Genomic DNA, 25,215 nt, shown 5'->3' on the forward strand with positions numbered 1-25,215 from the left:
TGTCTGCCATTCTCGGGTAAGGCGAGTGTCTCACTTGCACCTCCCTCTCTGTGGTGTTCTGCAGTTATCAGGCAGCATCCCTGGATACCTTCTGCATTGACTAATGTCTGAATCTTCCGCACCATTACGTGAAAGGACCGTGGCCTTTCATGCACCTGAGGGGAATATCTCAGGCTTAAACAGACGTAAACCGTCTCTTTTCAATGTCTCTATTATTTTACCCTATATTCATTGTTTTAGAAAATAATAGTTTTGCCAATTCTTTTGAGGTTAAATAATAATTTTATCCACTTTTTGATCCTAAATTTTAATGAAGGCACTGGCTACTCTGAGAAAAGCAGTAATTAGTGAAATCAGTTAAGCCACACCAACTTATAAATAGCATTTAATTTCTTTAAAATCTTTTTTTTTTTGGTTCACTAATGATTAAATACACAACACCAGGGCATGTGTTGTTGACATCAATGAGGGCAGTAGGTTTCCTGCATAAGAGATGTTGATGAGAGACTAGTCTGAACACATCCTCTAAATAGCTTCTAAGTCCAGCCCCTCCTTCCTGTCTCCATTATGAGGTTTGTGGTCAATAGGTCTCACTGATCTCCAGGGACCCTCACACTTATTTCACCAAAGCAGGGAAAGGGCAAAGGGTTGCTATGCTCTATGGGTGATGGTGGATAACCAATGATAGAACTACAAATGTAATGCACTGAAATGATTTACCTACTCGCTCAACATCTGGATAAAATAGATTTTGTCTTATCACAAACCAATATATTTGCAGTTATAGCAATCACAATATTTTAAGTGTGGAGTCTTTGGCCTACAATAGAATCATGAAAACAAACACAGGCAAGTACACTTTTGTAATTATTTTATATAAAATTGGCTATATAGAGCATTTCAAGTTCACATCAAAATACTTCTCCATTTACAGTTACACAGCAAAATAAGTCATAAAATCACACTTCACTCCTGCCTAAGAGTCCTCAACATCATCAGACAAATTACTGTCATTTTTGAAGATTTTTGAATACCTTTACACACAATCCTTATGTCACTGAATATTGCAACAGTTGTAGGAAAATACAAGGCAAAAGAGGGAAAAGGGAGCTTTTTTTTTTTCTTTTTTCTTATTTTTTGCCACAGACAAAATACAGACCAGAAACGAAAGGGAAGTAAAAAAACAAACAAAAAAAAAGAGGATTAACATAAAAGATATCTGACAACAGCATACTCTCAAAAAGCAACAACTAGCAACCATACAGGACAACTACAGAAGTGCGGCCACCTGTGGGACTGAGAACCTTGGTAAGTTTCACACAGGAACCAGTTGCAGGTGACACTTAAGGATCATTCTCTTCTGGTGAGTGGGCCCAGCTCAAAAGCTCTTTATAGTAAAGAGAGTTGCGCTGGACTCTTGCTAAATCTAAATATACTTATATATAATTTTTTAACAGTAAGTAATTGTTTAATCTTTTCATTTTTTTTTTTCAATTGTCATCACAAAAACATGTAAATCAAAAATTATTACCATCAAATGTGCTAATGTATTACGTATTTTTAGATGAAGTGACTACTAAGTAACTGTTACCAAGGATTTATTGCTTTGTACATTGAATATGGTTATTGCCTGCTGCTAGGACTATATCAGCCCTTTTCACAGGTCTCCCTTGTCTTCTTAATGGAAACTTTTCCCACATCCCAGCTAAAAGCCCACACTACAGGTTACCTTTGGTTAATTGCGCAAAGGAATTGACACTCCAGTAACAGTTTAGGAAACTAAACCAAGTCTTTGACAAGTAAAAATGAAAAACAACCAGTTTTTTGTAAAAAAACAAAAACAGTTTTGACCCATGCATAACTAACATTCACAGATGTCAAGATGGCATGGAGTGAGTATTTGAAAGAAAACAAACGAAAAATTAAAGAGTTGGCTTGCCTTGACACACTGTGCTTTTGCTTTGTGTAGCTCTTGCCATAATGTTTCCAAATATTTTTAATTGTCTGACATTTCCCCTTTTATACCCTTCCCAAGCCCCATAAATAACACAAATTTAAATTGTGTTTGCATATCTCAGCAAACATTGCATTGAACAGCACCTTCCGAAAATATTTGTGATTGAAACTACTTGACTTGTTGAGCTTGAGGAACACTTTTGTTGCTTTTATTTCATCACCTAAAAACTGTGCTTTTCTCTCCAGTGTCTAAGACCAAAGTCCTCTTTAATCTCTCAGAAACATTATTTGTACGACAAACAAGTAACACATAATGAGGTATAAAGAAACTCATTTTGTTGTGCAGTTAAATGACATCACACAGCTCTTAGTGCAATCAGAAAGAAAAGTCAGTGAAAACAAGTTTTTTGGTTAGAATTAATTTCTCCATGAATGACTACAGACAGGTTCATTATTTAAGCCTTGGTTCTGGAATCCAGTTGCCTGACTAACACTACAGGCTTCTCTATGCTGCCAAGGCTCAGAATAATGGTTTGAAAAACTGTTTCACAATATTACACATGATTGCACCTGAAATAAAGTCTCTCTTTTTTAATACATAGAACATTTACAGTCTGCCAATTTGATATGTTACATCTGCTTTGTATAATTTATCCTTTATGATTTACTCATTTAAATTAAAATTTATTTGAACATTTAAATTTGTGCAAACTTACAACATTTTAATATTTTTTTTATACAGTAGGTTAATAAGTCATCTTTTTTTGAACTCACAAACACAACAAAATCTATAGTGTGGGCATACATTTTTATACTGTGCTGTATTTATGCTGATGTGTAGAGCTGTGTGCCTTAGAGTGAGTATTTGCAAGGTCTAGGATTAATTCCCACCTTGCCTGAATCCATAACCCCCTTCCTCCACACCCTCCTGTACATACTCCTCTCGTTTATCCCATCCTTCAGCCCATCCTCCGTTTAACTGTGTGGTGGCACCATATGTCTTGACTGGACCTCCCAGGGCACCATAGCTCTGGGTGATGTCGCCCGTTTCCTCAGCCAGCTCATCTTCATCAATGAAACCACACTTCTCCTCACTGGTCTGCTCCGGATCTGCCCACGGCTGCTTCTCCCCCGAGGCAAAGATGCCATAGAAGATTACACCACCATAATGCACCAGGGAAGCGATAAGAAACACATACTGCCACTCTTCTCGGGTCTGAAGGGGAGAAAGAGTTGTCAGGTTCTCACTGACATAAATGTAGAATCTCATCCTGGGAGCTGCAAGAATAATGCTTGACAAAAGCATAGACTTAAAGGGACTGTTCACCCAAAAATGTAAATTCTCTAATCATTTACTCACCCTCATGCCATCCCAGATGTGTATGACTTACTTTCTTCTGCAGAAAAACAAATTAAGATTTTTAGTAGAATATTTCAGTTCTGTTGGTCCATTCAATGCAAGTTAATGTTAGCCAGAACTTTAAAGCTCCAAAATATAGGCAGCATAAAAGTAATCCATAAGACTCCAGTGGTTAAATCCATGTGTTTAGAAGCGATATGATAGGAGTGGGTGAGAAACAGATCAATATTTAAGTCCTTTTTTACTATAAATCACCACTATCACTTTCACTTTGTTCTTCTTTGGTTTTCAGGTGATTCACATTCTGTGTGCATATTGCCACCTACTTGTCGGGGCTGGTCAAAGCTGGAAATCTATAATAAAAAAGGACAGTAAATATTGATCTGTTTCACACCCACACCTATAATATCGCATCAGAAGACATGGATTTAACCACTGGAGTCTTATGGATTACTTTTATGCTGGCTTTATATGCTTTTTGAAGATTCATAATCCTAGCCACCATTAACTTGCATTGTGAGGACCTACAGAGCTGAGAAATTCTCCTAAGAATTTTACATCACATCTGGCATGGCATAAAAGTGAGTATTTTATGAGAGAATTTAAATTTTTGTGTGAACTTTGCCTTTAAGAAACCTGAATGCCTATGTCAAAAACAGAGCCATTACTCTATTCCCTAGATTAATTACATGTAGGGTTATGGTGTAGTAAAAGGTATGGAGATATATGTAAAATTGTCAAAATCCTCAAAGATCTGATGCAGTATTTCAAGAATTTTAAGGCCCCTGCACACTTTCTTCAAAATCGAAGAACGAATGGAAGTGACATAATTTAGAGCAAAATCTGGCCAAAACAATGTTTTTTAGTTTGTTTTGATGGTTTATAACAGCTCGCCAGGGCAAACTTTCAGGAAAACTTTTTAGCAGCTGTTAAACACCTTCATACTCCCATTGATCCACATCAACATCAGGTGAGACCTGGAGTTCCACCTACTTTGAGGCTGACAGCTAATTCTTTTATGTTGTTCAGTCAGTTAAGATCAGTCAACATGAACAGTTTCTCCTCAGCGGAGAAATCGTGAATATTGGACTGCTCCTGTTATAATCAATGAAGCCGTCTGTATGACCTGCAGACAAGGTAAAGATTTATTTTGTTTTGTTCCTCATTTTTCATTTTGGATAATAGCATCTGCTAAATGATTACATGTAATAGCAAATTCGATCTCAAATGACTTGCAACTCCAGCAACTCATAAATTGGGTAACCATTTAGACCTCATCTACAGTAAACGTGCAACTGCACCAATGAACATGTTCTTGTTACTCCCTCCTTAATCACTTCCTCAGCTTTAATCTAAATTTGCCTCATACACTCTGTCCTCCTCAGATCTCTTTTCGGTATAATATTCGCTCTCTCTCACCCACCCGTCTTTCCTCTATAGTCTCATCCTCGCTTCCTCCATCCATCAAATTCTTCTCACTGAATGTTGACAATGCTACTAACACTTTATGCTCCACTCCAATATCTTGTCTAGATAACATCTGTCCCACCTTATCCAGGCCAGCCCACACCACACACCCCAGTCCCTGGCTATCTGATGCTCTCTGAAAACATCGCTCCGATCTCAGGGCAGCGGAGAGGAAATGGCACAAATCTAAAGATCCAGTTGACCGGAGTAGGTATCAGTCAATACTCTCTTCCTTCTCTGCTAATGTTTCCACTGCTACATTTTACTATAGAACAAAATAAATAATTAATCGGACACATGGAACTTTTACTTCCCTCCTCTGTCCTCCCCCCGCCCACATCCTCTCTAACAGCAGATGAATTTGCTACATTTTCTCAGACAAAATAACAACACTCAGCAGTCAATTCTTCACACCACAAACACCCACCACTAAATCCCCAATACTTACCTCTTTTTCTCCCCTCTAGCTCTTTCAGAGTGTCTTGGAGGGGAGCGGTGTCCAAGTCTCACCAACTAGCTACTGGTCAGTGCTTGGAACCTTGCTCTTCACAAATTACTTGTCATCACTGGGATCTGTCACATGGCTTCTCTTATCATTGCTATGTCGATGACACACAACTCTACCTCTCATTCCAGCCTGATGATCCTACGATAGCTGTTCGGATCTCAGCCTGCCTGGGAGACATTTCAGATTGGATGAAAGAAAACCTCCCCCAACTCAACCTTGCAAAAATCTGAGCTTCTCGTGGTTCTGGCGAGCCCAGGGGTTCATAGCAATTTTACCATTCAACTGGACTTGTCAATGATTACACCATCCAGGACAGCCAGAAATGTTGTGTTCGATGATCAGTTGAACTTCTCGGACCAAATTGCAAGGACAGCCTGATCATGCGCATTTGATTTGTTCAACATTAGGAAGATCAGACCCTTCCTCTCAGAGCATTCTACACAACTCCTTGCCTAGGCTCTTGTTTTATCCAGACTAGACTACTGCAGTGCTATTCTGTCTTAGTCTTCCTACATGTACAATCAAACCTCTGCAATTAATCCAGAACATTACAGCACAATAGGTCTTCAAGAGCCCAAGAAAGTGCACGTCATGCCTCTCTTCATCGAACTGCACTGGCTGCCAATGGTTGCTTGAGTTAAGTTCAAGGCATTGATGCTTACTTACAGAACAACCAATGTCTCCACAACCCTCTCTCTTCACTCACTACTTCAGGTCTATGTGCCCTCCAGAAGCTTGCATTCTGCGGGTGAATGGCACCTTGTGGTGCAACCTCATAGAAACACAAAATCACTTTCCTGGACTGTCATTTCGACTGTACCCTGCAGGTAGAACGACCTGCCGAACTCCACCTGAGTTTCTCTAGCTTCTTTCAAAAAACACTTAAAGACACAGCTCTTTCATGAGCACTTGAACGCTCCCTAAAAATGCACTCTCTGCTTAAAAAAATAATCTTTCCAATCTTGCACTGTCTCTCACCTTTCTCATTATGTGTACTTCTCTAACCAATTTTTGAAACATCTATTACAGTACATTGCTACCTACTGTCTCCTATAGGATTAATCGATTCAATTGTTCTCCTCATTTGTTAGTTACATTGGATAAGAGCGTCTGCTAAATGAATAAATGTAATTACTTGCACAGCTTCATTTATTATAGTGGGAGTGACCTATAGTCACTTTTAGAGCTCCACCTCTCAAACTTTCAATTAGTTGGCATAAATTTTCCATATTGCATTTGGAACATTTCAACTCCGCATGTTCCTCCAAAATTTATTCGGATCCGTGACATGAAATTATTTAACAGTGATTTATTTAATAATGATGTGAGAAGGATAAATTGGAATAGATTTAGCCTAATTCCTGACGCGGAAGCTGCTTGGAATTTCTTTTATACAGAATTTGTGCACGTCATTGATAAGCATGCCCCATGGACAACTATTAAGGTTAAAGGTCATCACTTACCATGGGTAAATGGGGAACTTATAAGTCTGTTTAATCAGAGGGACAGGGCGTGGAATATATATATAAAAACAAAACTTCTTAATGATTGGGAGGAATATAAACGGCTACGAAATACGTGCACAACTCAAACAAGAAATGCTAAAGTCTTTCTATCAATTACTATAGAAATAGTTTGTCACATGATTTCAATAATCCTAAACAATTTTGGAATAAAATGAATATTCTAATTGACAAGTCGAACAGTACCAGCAGTAACATGATAATTAATAATGCAACTGTTAATGATCCAGCTGTTATCTCAAATGCATTCAGTTTGCATTTTGCTCAAACACCTAAGGTACAGTCAACGTTCTTTCATCCTGTGAATTCTCAGCCCTACGACAGCTCTTTCACTTTCCGACAGGCTAGCTCAGCTGATGTCCTGCTGGCCATTAGCAAGCTATCCTCTAACAGTGGACCGGGCCCTGACGGCATTGAGGGTAAGTTTATCAAAATTTCTTCACATGCCATATCTTCTCCGTTGGCTGAGCTCTTTAATCTGTCACTTCTAACCCATGAAGTGCCTCTGGCATGGAAGTGTACCAAAGTCATTCCATTGCATAAAGGAGGAGACACTCAAAATATGAACAATTACAGACCTATCTCAATAATTAATAGTATTGTGAAACTTTTTGAGAAAATTATCTTCAATCAATTATCTAACTACCTCTCTGTTAACAATTTACTATCTCAATGCCAGTCAGGTTTCAGGAAACATTATTCAACTACCACTGCTCTTTTGAAATTTACGAATGATATTTTCTCTAGTTTTGATAACAATATGAGTACTGGAGCCATCTTCTTAGATCTTACAAAAGCATTTGATTTAGTTGATCATTATCTGCTCCTGGATAAATTATACGCAATTGGCCTTTCCCGTTCATCTCTTCTGTGGTTTAATTCATATCTCCATCACCGCCATCAGTGTGTGTCCTTCAGGGGTAGTCAGTCAAATTTTACAGGTGTAGATAAAGGCATACCCCAGGGTTCTTCACTTGGGCCTTTGTTATTTTCCATTTTTATTAATGACTTGCCACTCTGCTGTTCAGGATGTGACATTCATCTTTATGCAGATGATACAATTATATATTGCTCCAATTTGAATATTTCTGACATAAATTATTCCTTACAGTGTGACTTTGATTCTGTCCAGCACTGGCTGTCATTCAATAAACTTCTGTTGAATAAGTCAAAATCTTACTGTATGCTTTTCCAGAAGAAAGAGAGAAATAATCTTAATCTGCATTTTCTGGATTCTTCTCCTTTAGAGTTAATTGAAAAATTTAAATATCTCGGTGTTTGGCTAGAAAATGATCTTTCATTCAAAGCTCATATACACACGCTTAACAACAAACTTAGTTTTCGTCTTAAAACATTATATCAATCGATAGACTGCTTTAATTTTCAGGTTAGGAGAAGAATAGTCTCCCAGTTGCTGCTACCTATACTAGACTATGCAGATATTATATATGCTAACACTACTGTCACTTGTCTACACTCTTTCGATATGGTATACAACAGCCTGTGTCGATTCGTCCTTCGCTGCCCCTATAGGACACATCATTGTGTGATGTATGACCAGCTGTCCTGGCTTGCACCCTCAGCCAGAAGACAATTTCATTGGTTTCAGCTTATATTTAAATGCATTCACTTTCAATATCCATATTATTTATCGCAATATTTAGTGCCTTATAGCTCACAATATAATCTTCGTCACAATGAACAGATCTTCTTTACTGTTCCTAGAGCTAAGAGAGAAATTGGGAAATATGCCTTCTGTGTTAAAGCCCCTCGTGACTGGAACAGCCTTCCTGCATTTATCCGCCGCTTACATCTTTTCCTCTGTTCGAACTACTTTGTTAACACATCTTGAGAATACTTGTCTATGTTTCTAATATTTCAGATTTAGCATTATTATGTGTCATGTTAGCTATGGGTGTATGAATGTGTTTATTTGTAGAAATACATATCTAGTGATGTCAACTTTGTCAGTTATTTTTGGGATTATTGTGTCACACTTATTACCACTCTTAAAATGCTTGACTTTCAGAGCACCATCATGCTGAGTCTAAGATTAAATAAGGTGTTATTGTTTAGTGGTATACATACCACAGTTTGGGAACCATTGTGATTTACTTTACTTTCTGTGAAGGGGAGGGATAGTGAGAGCTTGTGTGTGTGTGTGCGTGTGTGTGTATGTGTGTGTGTGTGTCGTGAGTGTGTTTAGGTTTTTCTTGTATCTTGTATACTGTATCTACTCTGTTGTTTTACTTTTCTATATTGCTTGGATATGTTACTGAGGACCCCCATGAAAACGAGATGTTTCATCTCATGAGGCTGATCCTCTAATAAATGTTTATAAATAAATAAATAAATAAATAAATGTTGTTCACCTACCAAATATAAGATATGTGCTACAATTGTTAGTAACTGCACTTACCCAGCCATCTCGCTTAACTGTATCGATTCATGCATCATTTATGGTTGCTTTTTCTGAGATCTGAACACTTTAATTTCAATTAACTTTATTTTAAGTAGTGTTAATCGTGTTAAAGTCACTATGAATTAACTGCCTCCCGCTGGTGTTTTCAATGAATTGATGACAACTAGTAGAACATTTTCAAGGAACAAAGATGTCACTTCCTTAAACCAACAAATAGTCCCTGAAATGGTCTATAGTGCGATAGGTCATTAGCTCCATGAATTCAGAATGTAAACAAGACAAATTACATATTATCCACTGCATATATATCACTACATAGAGTAGTTAAAGTTATTTTACTGATTTTGTGTAAATTCTACTCATAGAATGAGGCATGAAATCATTAATAACACATTTAAATGTCATATTAGTTGTCTTGAGCATCCTCATATGTTCCTCTAAACACCACAAACAGTGCTGGGGCCGGTGTCTGAATATTCCCAAATAGTATGCCGTTGCTCAACTGATTAAAACTTTTTTAACTTCTTAAAGAAGAACTTCTCCTTAAGTGTGCTGGGGCCTTTAGTTGTCTCATTGACAGGTCATAATAATTTGTATGAGTTTCAACGACTCGGCTTATATGACAAGGTATGACTTTTATTCCCATAGAGACCAACCAATCAACAAACATTTTGCCTCGTCCAAAATTGTATTAGGTTTAGATTTTGGGTAAGACTTTATGGTTAGGTTTAGGATTGGGTTAGGGGTATTATAGTGAAAATCATAACAAAATTGTTCGTTGGTTTGTTTATTTTTCTCTATGGGAGTAAATGTTGTATGTGTTTGTATGAGCCATTTTGTACAATTCCATACAATTTCAGCATCTCGTACGAGATGTAAAAACTAAGGAAAGAATCAAGACAACAAAGAGCTGTGCTACTCAACCTCCTAATCTACCATATACCACTATGCAGTTCAAGACACTCAAAAATGTAAATCAATCCAAGCATTCAGAACAACTGAAAAGCAAAAGAACATTTTGACAATTCAAGGTGTTAGATCAACCATCCTGCCGAATGCTCGACGACGCCAGGAATGTTAGATCCAGTCTCTTTACTAGACCTTGCTCTGTGTCACAAGATATACACATATTAGAGTTCTTTCTGAAATCCACAACCAGTCAACATCAACAGCTTGTTATGGTAACTCATCTATCAGCCCAAGAGCTTGGCATAGGAAGCAGGGGAAATATAGCAGAAGGCAGGAGTTCATTGAATAATCTTAGTTGACTTTGTCTGACTAGCACAAGTACAACAATTGTTATTATACCAAGCAAAGACAATGGAAAAATACTGTATCACAATCACAATATGGTCTTGTGATGCTGAAGACCTTGAAATGTAGACAACTAATCTCTAACATCTGAAGACAATACAGCACACAATATAAGATTAAACAAAAAATAATAATGCACAGCAAGAGTAAGAAAGTAATAAAAAGAAAAGTAATAAGTATCAATATAAATAAATTAGCTAATATATGAGAAATATAAAAGAAACAAATGAAGTTCAACATCAATGTATGTTTGCTCTCCTAAAGCCATAAACACTCTCAAGTTGTCTTTAAAAACTAAAATTAGATCATTATATCCATCAAAGGTGGTCCTACCTTGTGTTTGGTCATGGCACCCACAATTAGAGGGCACACCATTCCTGACAAAGTTCCCACTCCATTAGAGATTCCCATGAGGATACTGGCATAGCGAGGAGCGATGTCTAAATGATTGACATTAAACCCTGATGGACAACAAGATTATTTTATTCAAATATGACAAAAGAAAATAACACATATAAACTTTTATTTTTAATGACACTGCATTTATTACAACAAATACAAAGGCTTTAAGAAACACCACATTACTGTTGTATAATCACAGTGCATTTTGCTTCTGCCTGGAGAGCACATAGTTTTCAGTCTCTCTTACATGATGTTGGAGATTCAGACTAAAAATAGTAAGAGCAGCCATCTTGTAGAGTGGAGGAGTCACTAGCCCCTCCCTCTCTTTGTGCTATGTCTGGATGTGCTGCCTGTGAGGTTGCTCTCAGGGGACAGTATGTATGAATTATTTAATAAGTCCATCAGAAAGACATATTCCTATCAAGCTGCAGTGGAGGAAGAGCATATTTTACTGAATAGGGGAAGACATTGAAAGGAGGCCTTATATACAATTTTAGCTGGCTATGTAACACTGTGTACCTTTTTTTATTTATTTTTTTTTTTACTATTTCTTGTTATCGCTGAGTGAGATATACTGTTTAACCTAAGACAAATATTATTCTGAAGACTTGCCTGATATTGCAAACCCACTGAAGCCAACAGCCAAAACAAGGAATGAAATGGCTACCCCTTTACTGTGGGAGAAACCTACAACCAACAACAGAGTGGCCTCCATTCCAAAGCCTGTGAATGATACCAAAAAGGATAATAATGATGATGATGATGCAAGTGTGAAATACTTTGAACAATTCATATTTTTCATTTGAGTGAATTTAACAAAAACTCAGAAGAATGTGTTATCATTCTGTGTGCTCCACAAGTTCCACTCACCTCCACAATTCATGATCTTTCGAACAGTAGTGGTGGACAGGATGTTTTTGCTACGGAGGTAATCAGCTAACTGTCCCCCAATGGGCACGATAATGGTCATCACCAAATGAGGCAGGGCTGAAAGCATCCCAACCTGAACAAGACAGCAGCCATAAGGCACAGAAAAATCTTACTGACAACACACTCCAGAATGGAAGCATTACCCACTGACCAAGGTTAACACAAGTCCAACACAAAACTTAATCTAAAACTAGACTGAGGCAAGAAAGCCATTTTTACAGTCACCATTAAATGTTATATAGTTACATTTTAGGACAGACTAGGTAAATAAGCATAAATGTGTTAAAAAAAAAAAAAAAAACAACAACAAAGGTGACATGCATCATCTCTGTAATCTGCAAGGCACCATCATTAGTATGTTAATACTTATTTAACTACAAAATGTAAAAACATGATTGAAGGTGTAACTGTAGGAAGTGAGAAAACAAGAGCAAAATGAGATGCAAACACAGACTTAAATCACCAATAAGTGATTAATGAATAATTCATTATGATCTATTCACAATGAATAATTCATCAACCTATTTCAGACCTTAGGGAATGACAAAGGTCACCCATTAAGTGATGCAAACTGGAAATACACACAAAAATCATCTGCAACTTAGACACTGAATTTAGCCATTCTGACCATACTGATTTAATTGCTGATTGTGTAATTGTTAATTAAGTTTTTTTTTAAATCATGTAGTTTTTTTTTATTTAAAATATAGACAAAAGCCTATTAAAAACCATGCAAGTTGAAAGTAAGACTGAAATTACCTTGCTAATTTCAAAGCCAAACACTTCCTCAAAGTATGCTGGCTGGCTGATGAGCAGCAAGTAGAAGGTCCAACTCCTGCAGAAGTTGGCCACAATGATTGCATAGACAGGCATGGATGTGAAAAACTTCCTCCAAGGTGTCTTGAATTTCTGTAGGAGAAATGAGTATTGCCTTAACTGAGGTGAATTGTTACCCATACTAATTATTTAACCACTGTCAAAGCTGAGGTGTTGATTTTTTTTACTGTTAAAATACTTTCTCCTATACTATTTTACTGTAATTGTGCACTAAGTAAGATTTTACCTGGCTCTTACTCGTCCCATCAGTACCAGTAGTAGCCTACTTGTGGTTTTGGTCTCTATACTGACACCCATCATTCTGGATACTGGAAGTTTGTTTAGTAAATGCTGCTGCTTCACACCAAATCTGTCTGTTTATTTTCCGTTTTGTTACTTTTAGTCAGTGTTTTTATCTCATAATACACCAGTGGCGAATTCTCAGGGCCAGCAAAGCCTTCTCTGCTTCTAGCATGCCAAATAAATAAAAATGTTCATCCTTTCATTCTCAATCACCTTTTTGCCTGTGTATTTTTAACCGCTTTCCACTCTTAATTAATCTACATACAAATAGAGAAAAGCGAAAAGTTTATCCAGTCAGAATGTATTCCTCGATGCTTACAAGCAAAGTGTGACAACTGTTTTACAAATCATATACCTGAAGCAGTGCGCAAGTCTGAGCTCCACCCTCTCAAGCCTTTAGAATTTCTTCAGAATCCCCCAACAGTGCAAATGAATGAGCAACTAAAGTCAGAATGTCAGATTCATCAGCCAATAAGATTGATTTATTTGTTCTTGGTGGGTGTGATCTTTAGGATATGTCCCAGTCGAGGCCTTCTAGCTGGCCTTGAGTGACACAATCATGGTTTAAGTGACGTACATAATTCAAGAGCGAAAAGCGTAAGATCAAGCTGTCTGACGAGTCGGCTGTCATCACTGCTGGTATTGCCGTTGAGAAAGAGATCCTTATGAATTTAAAAATATGAGATGTTCTGCATGACCGTGTGATTGCTTGATTTATTAAACAGGAAATGAGGGCTGATTTTCACTTCAAGCAAATTGGCAAGTGCTTTTTGCATAGTTATAGCAACATCAGGAGTTTTCTAAGTGTAAATTAGGCTGATTTTACAACTTCCTACTGGGAAAAGTGCAATGGAATGCATCTTTAAGTCATAATTACAAGGCTTGTGCAGAAAATCTCAACTCGAATTTCGCAGAGATGCAGGTGCATGATGTCACACAAACATGTTGACTGTAATGTTTAATGTGTGTGTTCATGTATTTCATGTCTTTTATTTTGAAAAGTTTAGTTCCTGTTTCCTGGTCATGTGATGTACTGTTTTCCCTCGTGTTCATGTGTCTTATTTTCACTGGTTCTTTGTTTGATTATCTTGTTTAGAGTTCTGTTTGTTCATTGGTTTATGTTCTCCCATGTCTAGTATTTAAACCCTCATGTTTTCCATTGTCCCTTGTCAGGTATTGTGTTTGGTAACGTGTTTATGTCAAGCCATGTGTACGTCAAGTCAAGTCAAGTCAATTTCATGTTTATGTTTCTCATTTGTAGTTAGGGTTTTTGGTTTTCACATTTATTAATAAATTGCACTTGTCATTGTCAGCACTGCCACCAGCAACGTTACAGAAATTTCTTCTGCGCTCTAGCCTGCCAGGTGGAGTTTAATTGATGTCTTGTCATAGCCACATCTGAGCAGTTTGACATGGAGATGTTTCCCACCCTTTTACCCACCCTTGGTTCTCCTGAGCAGGCAAGGGAACTTTCAACACTCCGACCCCGCCTGGACCCTCCGAGCCCTGGACTCCGCCTTGGCCTGTAGGTCCATCGACATTGCCTCGGCTCTGCGTTCCCTTGGCTCCACTGTGGTCCTTCAGCCCCCTTGTCCCTCCAGCTCCTCCTTGGTCTGTCAGTCACCTGGCTCCACCTTGGCTCTCCGATCCTCTGGCTGCGCCTCGTCCCTCCGATCTGTCAGCTCCACTGGGGACCTCCGTTCTCAGTCCCACCGGCTCCACCTCAGTCTTCCCATCCCTCAGCTCCGCCTTGCTCCTCCGAGCCTCCAGTGCCGCCTTGGTCCTCCCAGCCATCGGCTCCACCCTGGCCCTTCGAGTCTTTGTCTACTCTCTGGGTACAAAGGTGTTGCCCTTCAAGTCTCTCACAGCCCCACCTTCCACAGCTCCACACTTCGAGCCTCATAGTAACCCACCTTCCATTGACTCTGCCCTGGTGCCCATGTCCCACGCACTGTCTCGCCATGCCCCATGCCTCAAGACCCCCATAGCCCCCCGCCCCAAGCTCCTTACAGAACTTTCGAACAATGTCATGTTTTATGTGTTTAGTTCATGTTTTGGGGGGATATGTAAATTTGAATGTGTATGTTCATGTCTTTTATTTTGAAAAGTTTAGTTCTTGTTGGTAGTTTCATAGGAAAAATTATGATTTTTGAATGTTTGTTCGGGAGACAGATAAAATTATGCAGTTAAAATGATGCTTCTGTTCAGACTGTCTGGTTGATAACACTCCTTTTTATTAAATACCATACATCACTCTGGACCAGTGGTTCCCAAACTTACAATCATGTCTTTATAGAACCCCCTAACATTTAATAACCCCCATATTACAGTATATATATGCATGTGCATTAATTACTAAAAAAAAACATTTGTTACCACATTTGTGTGTGGTTAACAAATGTCTTATTTAATCATTTCTGAGGTAATTTACTCGACCGCTACTCACTCCGTGATTTGTGGCAAAACAAGTGCCAACAGGAAAGCATTAACAACAATAACTAGTGTCTTCAATATTTGAGCTCACAAGTGCAAAGATCATGCAAAAGTATAGACTGAAAAAATTAGTATTATTATTATACAATCCTTTTTTTGAATGCAAATTTTCTGCCATGCGATTGGATTTTGCATAACTGCGATAGAAACGAGAGTTGAACATTTTTATAGGTTTACACATTTACATTGTCCAAACCCCTTCAGAGCCCTAAAGCTGCCTGATTGTCACATTATAATCCAGACTAAGTTAAACCAACTCCCTGTTCCCACCTCTACCTGTCAGTGGATTACCAGCTTTCTGACGGACAGGCAGCAGCTTGTGAGGCAGGGAAAATTCACTTCCACCACCTGTACCATCAGCACTGGTGCCCCCCAGAGATGTGTGCTCTCCCCACTACTCTTCTCCCTGTACACCAATGACTGCACCACCAAGGACCCCTCTGTCAGGCTCCTGAAGTTTGCAGACGACACCACTGTCATCGGCCTCATCCGAGATGATGATGAGTCTGCATATAGAAAGGAGGTTGAACGGCTGGCTTTCTGGTGCAGTCAAAACAACCTGGAGCTGAACACGCTCAAAACAGTGGAGATGATTGTGGACTTTAGGAGGAACACCCCAACATTATCCCCCCTCACCATTCTAAACAGCACTGTGGCAGCAGTGGAGTCATTCAGGTTCCTGGGCACTACCATCTCACAGGACCTGAAGTGGCAGATACACATCGACTCCATTGTGAAAAAGGCCCAGCAGAGGTTGTACTTCCTTCTCCAGCTGAGGAAGTTCAACCTGCCACTAGTGCTGCTGAAACAGTTCTACTCAGCAGTCATTGAGTCCGTCCTCTGCACTTCAATAACTGTCTGGTTTGGTGCAGCTACGAAATCAGACATCAGAAGTCTACAAAGGACAGTTCGGTCTGCTGAGAGGATTATTGGTTGCCCCCTGCCCCCCCTTCAAGAACTGTACACTTCCAGAGTGAGGAAAAAGGCTGGTAAAATCACTCTAGACCCCACTCACCCAGCCCACTACCTTTTTGAACTGTTGCCTTCTGGCCGGCGCTTCAGAGCTCTGAGCACCAGAACCGTCAGACACAGGAACAGTTTTTTCCCTCAGGCCATCCATCTAATGAACAATTAAATTGCCCCATTGAGCAATAATTATGTGCAATACACAGTTTAATTTTAATTTATATTATCCAACATATCCACTTCTGCCATTACTTACATTGCTCTGTACATAATATACAGGTTTTTGTTCTTTATATAACAGATTGTATTAGATTTGCACTATGTGTGTGTATGTGGGTATGCATGAAGGTGAGTGTATGTACGTATATGTATAATTATTTATTTTGTGTTCTTTTTTGTTTTTAATTACCTATGTCTTGCTGATGTTTTTGGTATTGTTTGTATTGTTGTAGACTGGAAGCTCCTGTCACCTAGACAAATTCCTTGTATGTGTAAGCATACTTGGCAATAAAGCTGATTCTGATTCTGATTCTGATAAAGTTATGTTATTTTAAGAGGTCTTTGCAGCCTCTCAATGGCTGCTTATGATGCAGAAATTCCATGAATCTTTTAGATCCTAGAAAAATAAACTCACAAGCAACTGGCCACACGAAAGTCAGCGTGCAGCACCTTAGATGAGAAGCAGAAATTGTTTGGTGGGCTTCATTCTCTCAGGCAGTTGGTTGTTAGAGTGACATTTCATAAAGTTTTACTACTACAATTACCAGTGTTTCGAGGTCTTTGGACAGATTTATTTTACTTTTATGATGAGTTGCTGTGCCTTGCGGCCTAACCTGACGCGACACGATAAGATTCCAGCGACAAGCTATCTGTCTGTCCACAACAGACGCAATGCACCACTGTGATATTCATACACTAAAATTAGCACTTTATCAGAGTTAGTTAGTACTTTTAACAGACTTTGAAATAGTCCTCTTATCTTTACATGAATTGCTTCAAAATTCTTTAGAATAATGTCAAGACACTGCTGATGTTAAATTGTCAAGGGATATTTGATATCTTATTAATTGTTATTATTCTTTTCTTCCTATATTTGGGTGTTTTTGAGGCACTTAGCATGCTTAAAATTTCAAAAAATTTTGCACACACTTCAGAGTTGTTGGCCAATAGGGCTTGGCAAAAGTTCATGCATGGGCGTGTGTTCTGTTGCACCCCTTTTAAAATTGGTGTGTGTGATGTCCTCTGTAGTACCCCTATTTTCACCTACAGTCACCAAAATGAGTACAAACATAGTTCTCATCTAGCTAGACAAGAGACAGGTAGTGATGTTATAGTTATAGTTACACTATAGTTATAATGATGTTGGAGGGAGACTTAAAAGGCATGCAAGAGCACAGAGAGAGGGAGAGAGTACCCAGGAAGCTCACCAAACCCACACATGACAACGCCCACCACCGTCCCCCCATGCCACATGTCCCGGGTTTCGGCACCAGTGTAAAGGTCTTAATGGAAAGGAGGAGGCGAGAATCGGCTTGACAATATAAATAATATTATAATAAGGAATTTAAACAAAAAGACAAACACACAAATGTGTTGGCCAGCTGCCCGTAAATCTCTCTCTGTTCCACTGCAGTCTCCAGTCAGCCTTTATACCTCTCTGAGGCTTGAATAGCCTGATTAGGGGCCGGGTGTGTAGCATCACGACCTGGCCCCGCCTTCTGCCTTGTCACAGGTGGTGTTTCATAATAGGTTTTTTAGAGAGATGATACTGATGTTATGTCATTATTCAAATGTTCTCTTCAAAGAGGATGTTATCCTTAACTCCATCATATTGTGCAACCTGTGATCTGTCCATCCCCACTATACTGTATATTTTTAGTTATAAGTCTTTTCAGCCATATTTGTCACATGTAGTAATATTTCAGGTCACTCACATCTGCAGGACCTAGCAGCTTAGCGGACTCTCCAATACTCTCCTCGATGTAGCAGCGTTCTTCATCTGTGATGGTGGGGTGTTCAGCTGGGCTTTCATATGACACCAAGATCCAGAACATATACCATACGATCCCAAAACAGCCTACAGAGAAACAAACAATTGTTAGATGTTGTTTTGATGTGATGTGTTGGAAGCCAACAGAGTGTAATAGAAGCTTGATAAAATCAAGATAAGAAGCCGTCAAGCAGATTAACTGACTGACATCATCATATAACTAACTGGATTACAATTCTATTTTGTTGTCCAGACAGGAGGTGATAATTCTTGGCCCAGTGACACAGTATTCAGTGTTCTCATAGAGGATAGACACATGGAAGCGTCAGAGGAAAAATCAATATTCAGCATCAGTGAGTTAATCCATACTACACTTACTACAATACACTTACAGATACCTTTTAAGCACATTCATACAATGACGTTTAGGCTATAAACATGGTTCATACACTATAAAAACACAAACCAGTCTCACCATAGACGTAGAAAACAGATGACCAGCCAGTGTACTGCACAAGGATCCCAGCTAGCGGCATGGCAATGACAGCACCTGCATAGGATCCTACAGGAGACAAGAAGGAAGAGAGGGGAGGATGGGAGCAAAATAAAATGTGAGAAGTCAACGTCAATAAAAAAATAATTTTAAATAAAAACATGAACTCAAACAATGAGAGGAATAACTGTCAAAAAAACTATTAAATAAATAAACATTGTATTAAACAAAAAAATTACCATGTTTTCAAGTACTCCTGAGAATGAAAAACAAATTTATCTTTGATTTTTACCATGCACACATTACCTAAGCATGAAGGAATATGAGCTACTAAACAAATAAGGAAGAAAACCAAACCTTGCAAGGATCCACTATTTCCCTTCAAGAGAATAAAGGTGGAAATTACCACAGAAGGAGGTTGTGGCCAGGCGACTTCTTTCCAGTGGAGGGGCCCACTTACTCCAGATCCCATGGCAAGCTGGGTAGGTCACGCCCTGGAAAAGCAATAATAGTACATTATCAGCTCCATATCACAAATAAAACATACATAGAAAAAAATCTTAACAAATCTTTGAGTTATGTGACATGGATTTATTTCAAGATAATTTAAAAAAAGACTTTGGTATCGGAATGTGATGCTGGAAAGACTTTTCCAATATAGTATGTGGTTAAACTGAAACGAATGTTAAAATCCTGTTGATGGGAATTTTGTTTTAGGTGTGTGTCTCTGTTTTTACAACGAGTTTTTTGGAGTCTGCACACTGACACCTGGTAAATTGGATGTGCATGCCTTTGTTTGTATTTTTGGGTCTTAGACTGAAACAAGTAAATATAAAATAGAATAACATTCCACATTGCAGACATAGTGGAACTATGAAAGTAATCTTAGATGTCTCTCTCATACACACAGACACAATGCCCTCAACAGATCAATAAAGCTGTACTATATACAAAGCCCCAGTTATTATTCTCTCAGAAATACCCTCAGGTCCTAACAGAGTGTTATAGGACTTTCAGTGTTACCAGAAAAATTCACACATTAGGTTTTTGAGAAATTCTACCAAAGGCAACTGTTCAAATGTAAGATATGACTATACCAATATGGATGTTAAAGTATATTAATTGGCAAAAAAAAAAAAAAAAAAAAAAAAGAAGCTAAAAGTCATTTTAAATGAGAAACAACCACATTTCCTACCTCTACAAGCCCTTGTAATATCCTGACGAATATGACGCAACCATAATGTACACGTGCAGCAGAGGGGATGAGCATATTCAGTATCGATGTGAGGATGATAGCTGCGCCAAAGACCCTGAATAATACACAGAAACATGTTTAATGTACATGAGATTATTTGATTAATTTCCCAGTATATTTTACCGAGCCCTGCTGTCTGTGGTCTGTTTCACATAAAAAAAAAACGGAAGAGGATCTGTATCACACGGGTGGCAAAAACGGGGGCTTTTGCTTTTGGTGGCGGGAATGTGTGCGCTTCTCTTTTTTCCCAATTTTCGACAAGTCTTGTAGAGCTCGAGACCCTCTCACCTCAGCCTCCCACCGGCACTTGCAGAAAGCAGCACTAATCGGATTGAGGGAGTTCTCCAGCACGAGACTCGCTGATTCTATTAGAACTCAATCACGACAGCCAAGGGCCGAAATATTAAATTAAAACTGTGTTTTCATTTCGGCAACAAAAGGACAATTATGTCACAGATTTGACGTACAGAGTTATAGTTACAGCCTAGCATAGCATTTTTTTCATTTTTTTGTACGATTTCCTAATCTTCTCGGATAGCCTATTTGTTACAATTATATCTATTATTATTATTATTATTATTATTATTATTACTACTACTATGGCAAATTGTGTGATATATGAGTCACGGGCAACCCCTCTGGCAACATGTCTTTGAATGGTTGCCATGCCCCCCTCAATGAGCAGATTAGACATGGTTCCCCCCCGGGATCTCATTAACAGGTGGAGAATGCCCCACAGACCCGCTACCACAGACTAATCCTACAACCCACACGACGGGTCAGTGTAGACAATGCTGGAAAAGATTTCCGCACAGGCAACCATAGCAATGAACTCTCTCTCTCTCTCTCTCTCTCTCTCTCTCTCTCTCTCTCTCTCTCTCTCTCTCTCTCTCTCTCTCTCGATTTCCTTCCTTAAACAACATGAAAACAAATGAATTTGGTATATATTTATATATATTACTATATTTTATATTAAAAACAAAAATATTTTATACGTATTATATTAGCCTATCATACGATATGAATGATATGAATGAAGCTATGCAGGTCTATGAATCGCTTGAATTTACATAACAGGCAATTGAACTAAAGACCAACTTTGATAAGAATAATGAACTAATTAAAGTAAAGAACGATGTATTATTAAAAGTAATTCAATTAATTAACAAGAAATATGTGACCGTAATCGTAATAAATAAATAAATGGGGGTTAGCAAAATAGTTTTGAATGAACATGTGCTAATTAATGTATGTCCATCTTTAAATGTATAAATTACGATTATTTTAAGAGTGGGATTTGCAACATGGGAAACCTGGCCTATCTCTAATCCAGACTCACACGACAATGGCATGCAGAACACAAGCGAAGTGTGATCCGTTAAAATTAAAATAAGATAGGTTTATTTTACAATCAAAAATTGTTATAGCATGTATGTATACAATTATTTATCAAATTAGGTCTGTTGGTGATTCATTGTTAATATGTTCCTATTAGCTTTAAGCATTAAATGCGCATTCATATTTTGAAACATAATCTCAATAAATGAATAAAGAGTGCTTCTGTAGCTTTACCTGTTTGCCGCCAGTCGAGAGGAAATGTATCCTCCGGGAATTTGTGTCACAATATAACCCCAGAAAAACGATCCATGAATCATTCCCACTGTTTCCGGGTCCCAGTTGAACTTTGCCTTCTGATTGAGAAAAATAACACCAAATATTAGGTCGCAATAGGCCTATCTGTACAAATCTAGAGAGATAATGGTTAAAAGTATAATAAATGTATAGCCAAATACGCACACATGTTTACATATATCATGTAACAGGTTACAATCTATTCCATGTATCTGTCTCATTTCATCGATAGAACATTTATTCGATCATTTGCTGAAATTGTATCTTTAATTTTCAAATGCCACGACGAACAAAACAAAAACATTGATTATTGTGCACCATAAATAAATAAATAGGCCTACAATAAAATGGCATGAGCGCTGAAATAGTTTCAGCTCAAGAGTCGATCAATTTGATGGCAAGGACATTCAAGTCACCAAGGTCAATTGTTTTGCATCAGTGGGCTACTTGTTTTCAATATGTTCTAGATATCGATGGACTGACTAGTAAACCACACAACAAGCAAAAAAACATTGTGCTCATCAGTTGCAGAATAGCATTTCCTTTATTTTGTATATTCCCTAAATTGTTTCGGACGGGGTTTGTGTGTGTGTGTACGCTGACGTATAAAAAATGTAAGCGTGCACGCGCACAAACCTCTTTGATGATGATCTTTCCGTTCAGGTGCATGGTGCTGTTGTTAACCATGCTCACTATGGCCACGCCTAAATTGCACCGAATGCCGAAAGAGATGCAGAACCCGAGGCCGCTCATGATGGCGATGATGTATCGGCGCGGAAGTCCAAAGCACGTACAGTCGCACAAAGGTGGCTTTTTCTCTTTGGTCTGGGCAGGCCGTCCATCCTCGGTCAGTTCAATGGTCTCGCCAGTTTTTTGACGCCTTTCTAACACCCTGCATCAGCCAGAAGAGATTTGTCAGACTCCATGCAGGACACTGGGGGCATAATGATTACTAGGCCTATATGAAGGATAAATTAATCCACATTTCAACCACTTTTTATTGAAGCAAGAACCTTCGTTGGGTATAAAGGAAATGCCATTTGTAATCTACTTTGCAGATTCGGACATATTCTGAGTAGCCTACTAAAGCTATATTACAAAGCGCTGCATACAATAGTTTGAGTATATTTTGTCTTGTTTTATCTCGTTTTGTTTTGTTTTTCAAAGTCACCAAGCACTACAGAGAGAAGCTTTTTACAACGGAGATATGCTTCGTGCGCTGTACCGCATTGCAGCATTCCCTTCACCTTCACCCTTATTTATATTCACATACTGTATATAGTCTTAACGTCCAATGATATTCACTAAATTCAATACCACTATTATTCCAGCACCATTGGTATCCACATTTCAATTATTACGATTATTTCCAATTATATGATTAAATAATTTAGGCCTTTTTTTGTCATTCGATGATTTATTCGTGACCTTAATGTATATAAAAATAAAAAATAATCTTATATTTCGATTCAGACACATTACAGAGATTCGACGGACATACAATGCATTTAATTATTTGTATCTTTGGATAAATTTGAACTGCAATATGGTTGTCAATTAAATTTTCATCAGTAGATATTTAGAAGACAATGTCGTAAATGTTTTGAACAACATCTATTTGGAAAATAATCAGATTTCTTTAAGTAAACGAAAAAAATTAATGAGACACATTTGTAAAACGGTAGTGTTGCTCGGGTAGTGTATTTTTAATTGCGAAAGAACAATTCGTTCAGATTATCGAAGATTATTCAGATTATTTTCTCACAGGTCTGAATGAGGGTGTTTTACAAGACAGAAACAAGATTAAATATCGAAGAGTATATTTCAAAGCATTATCAGGTAAAATAATAATAATAATACAGCTAAAATAATACTATAACCGGATTTCTACTTTCAAATTTTGTGGGCATGTGTTTTCATTTATTTAGTTATTTATTTTATTAATGCGTCGACATTTAAAGGGGCTACTCTTTAAAAAAATGCAATCATAAATCCATTTGAATCACCGCAAGATAGTGACAATCTATAAAGAAAGGGAACGCTCGTGAATTCATCCCTCCTCCTCCCCAGATTAAGCAGAATTACATAATTTTCTTCACGTCTCCATGACGTGACGCCGAGACCGACTGGGAAACTCGTTATGGAATAGATAAAATTGGCGAAAGATTCTTGATTTCTGTCCTGCATTAGCTGAAGCCACAGTGTTTCTAATGATTTAATATCATAACACATATATGACATATTATTTTCAAGTGATTAAATATATTTTACAACATATTAGAGGTCTTACTTGTGCACGTGCCCCAGTGTCTTCCCCGCTAGTTGTTTCAGCCCCTCTTTGCTGGGCTTAAAACCAGGCTCCTTTGGGGTATCCATGTCCAAAATGATAATCCCTCTTTTTTTCGTTAATGTAAAAGTACCATGTCACAGAGTGAAAAGACCGGACCGATATTCAGCGGATCAATGGATCAGTACTACGGATAAGGAAAATCACGACGGTGTTCAGAGCGAACTGCGGGCGATTTAGAAAAAACAAAACACCTACACTAGAGAGATATCAGGAGTGGTCTGGCCCTGTCTGCTCGTACTTATAAACTCATAAACCACTCCGCGCGCGATAAGGGCATTCGATGCCATCTCAGTTTTGATTAAATGTATAAATGCACTCTTGAACACGATGGAGGTGGGAAAAGGTCGGATTAATTAAAATAATAGCCTAATAATACAAAATGTACGATCAAATAAGTGAAAAAATGAAATAAAATAAAAAAGTGTTGCTCCAGATCCTTGGAAAGTGACAGTTCAGTGGCTTTAGAGGGACGAGAAGGGCTTTCAGCACCAAGGTCAGCGACAGTCCCGCACTTCGCGTTCAGAGGTTCCCGCCGCCACTCCTTTGCCTGTGCGCGAGGAGGATCACTCCCGTCAGTGTGCCAGCTGTTGTTCACTGCTTTGGGAGGGGTTAGAGAGGGCGGAAAATGTTCACATTCCATTCACATATTCATTGATTTTGTCCTCAGGTTTTTTGGTTTACGTGCAACGTGCGACAAATAATAGTTTTTCGATACATTTGCAGGGCACGTCAAATTAGAAGTCCCTACAATTGTGCTTTAATGTGTTTTGCTTGTTTTCCATCAAAGGCCGTGCAAGCCTCTTGGGGCGGTACTATGGAAACTGAATACGGGGTGTTTCCCCCTCCAAGTCCGCCTGCTTGTGTGAAGGAAAAGGTGTATTAATAATTCATGCAAACCTCGCGTTCTCCCTCCCTCTATATGTGTCTCACACTCATGCAAGAAGAAATGCTATTTTATGCATGCCGTATCTTATGCAATTATAGGCCTACAGTCTTTCGATGCAAGCGGTTATGCTCTCACGCCTGGTTTTCAGA

The 25,215-nt window shown here is 38.4% G+C and overlaps 1 protein-coding gene across 1 annotated transcript; it reads right to left on the reverse strand.

Moving 5' to 3' along the window:
* Positions 1–854: 854 nt before the first annotated feature.
* LOC127643366 (vesicular glutamate transporter 2.1) lies at positions 855–24,741 on the reverse strand. Its single transcript, XM_052126082.1, has 12 exons — positions 24,121–24,741; positions 22,467–22,722; positions 21,771–21,889; positions 20,139–20,253; positions 19,350–19,437; positions 18,926–19,012; positions 18,395–18,537; positions 12,642–12,791; positions 11,823–11,955; positions 11,565–11,675; positions 10,884–11,011; positions 855–3,172 (listed from the first exon to the last, which is right to left on the reverse strand). Exons 1-12 carry the CDS (start codon positions 24,204–24,206, stop codon positions 2,837–2,839), a joined length of 1,752 nt encoding a protein of 583 aa, XP_051982042.1. The 5' UTR covers positions 24,207–24,741; the 3' UTR covers positions 855–2,836.
* Positions 24,742–25,215: the final 474 nt, after the last annotated feature.

This window comes from Xyrauchen texanus, chromosome 1 (assembly GCF_025860055.1).
Source record: "Xyrauchen texanus isolate HMW12.3.18 chromosome 1, RBS_HiC_50CHRs, whole genome shotgun sequence".
Classification (NCBI taxonomy): domain Eukaryota; kingdom Metazoa; phylum Chordata; class Actinopteri; order Cypriniformes; family Catostomidae; genus Xyrauchen; species Xyrauchen texanus.

Coding starts and splice junctions, on each gene's coding strand:
- LOC127643366 (XM_052126082.1), bottom strand. CDS start 24,206: ATGGATACCCCAAAGGAGCCTGGTTTTAAGCCCAGCAAAGAGGGGCTG. Junction 19,438..20,138: donor TATTACAAGGGCTTGTAGAG/GTAGGAAATGTG, acceptor TTGCTTTTCCAG/GGCGTGACCTACCCAGCTTG. Junction 11,676..11,822: donor AAAGATCATGAATTGTGGAG/GTGAGTGGAACT, acceptor TATCATTCACAG/GCTTTGGAATGGAGGCCACT.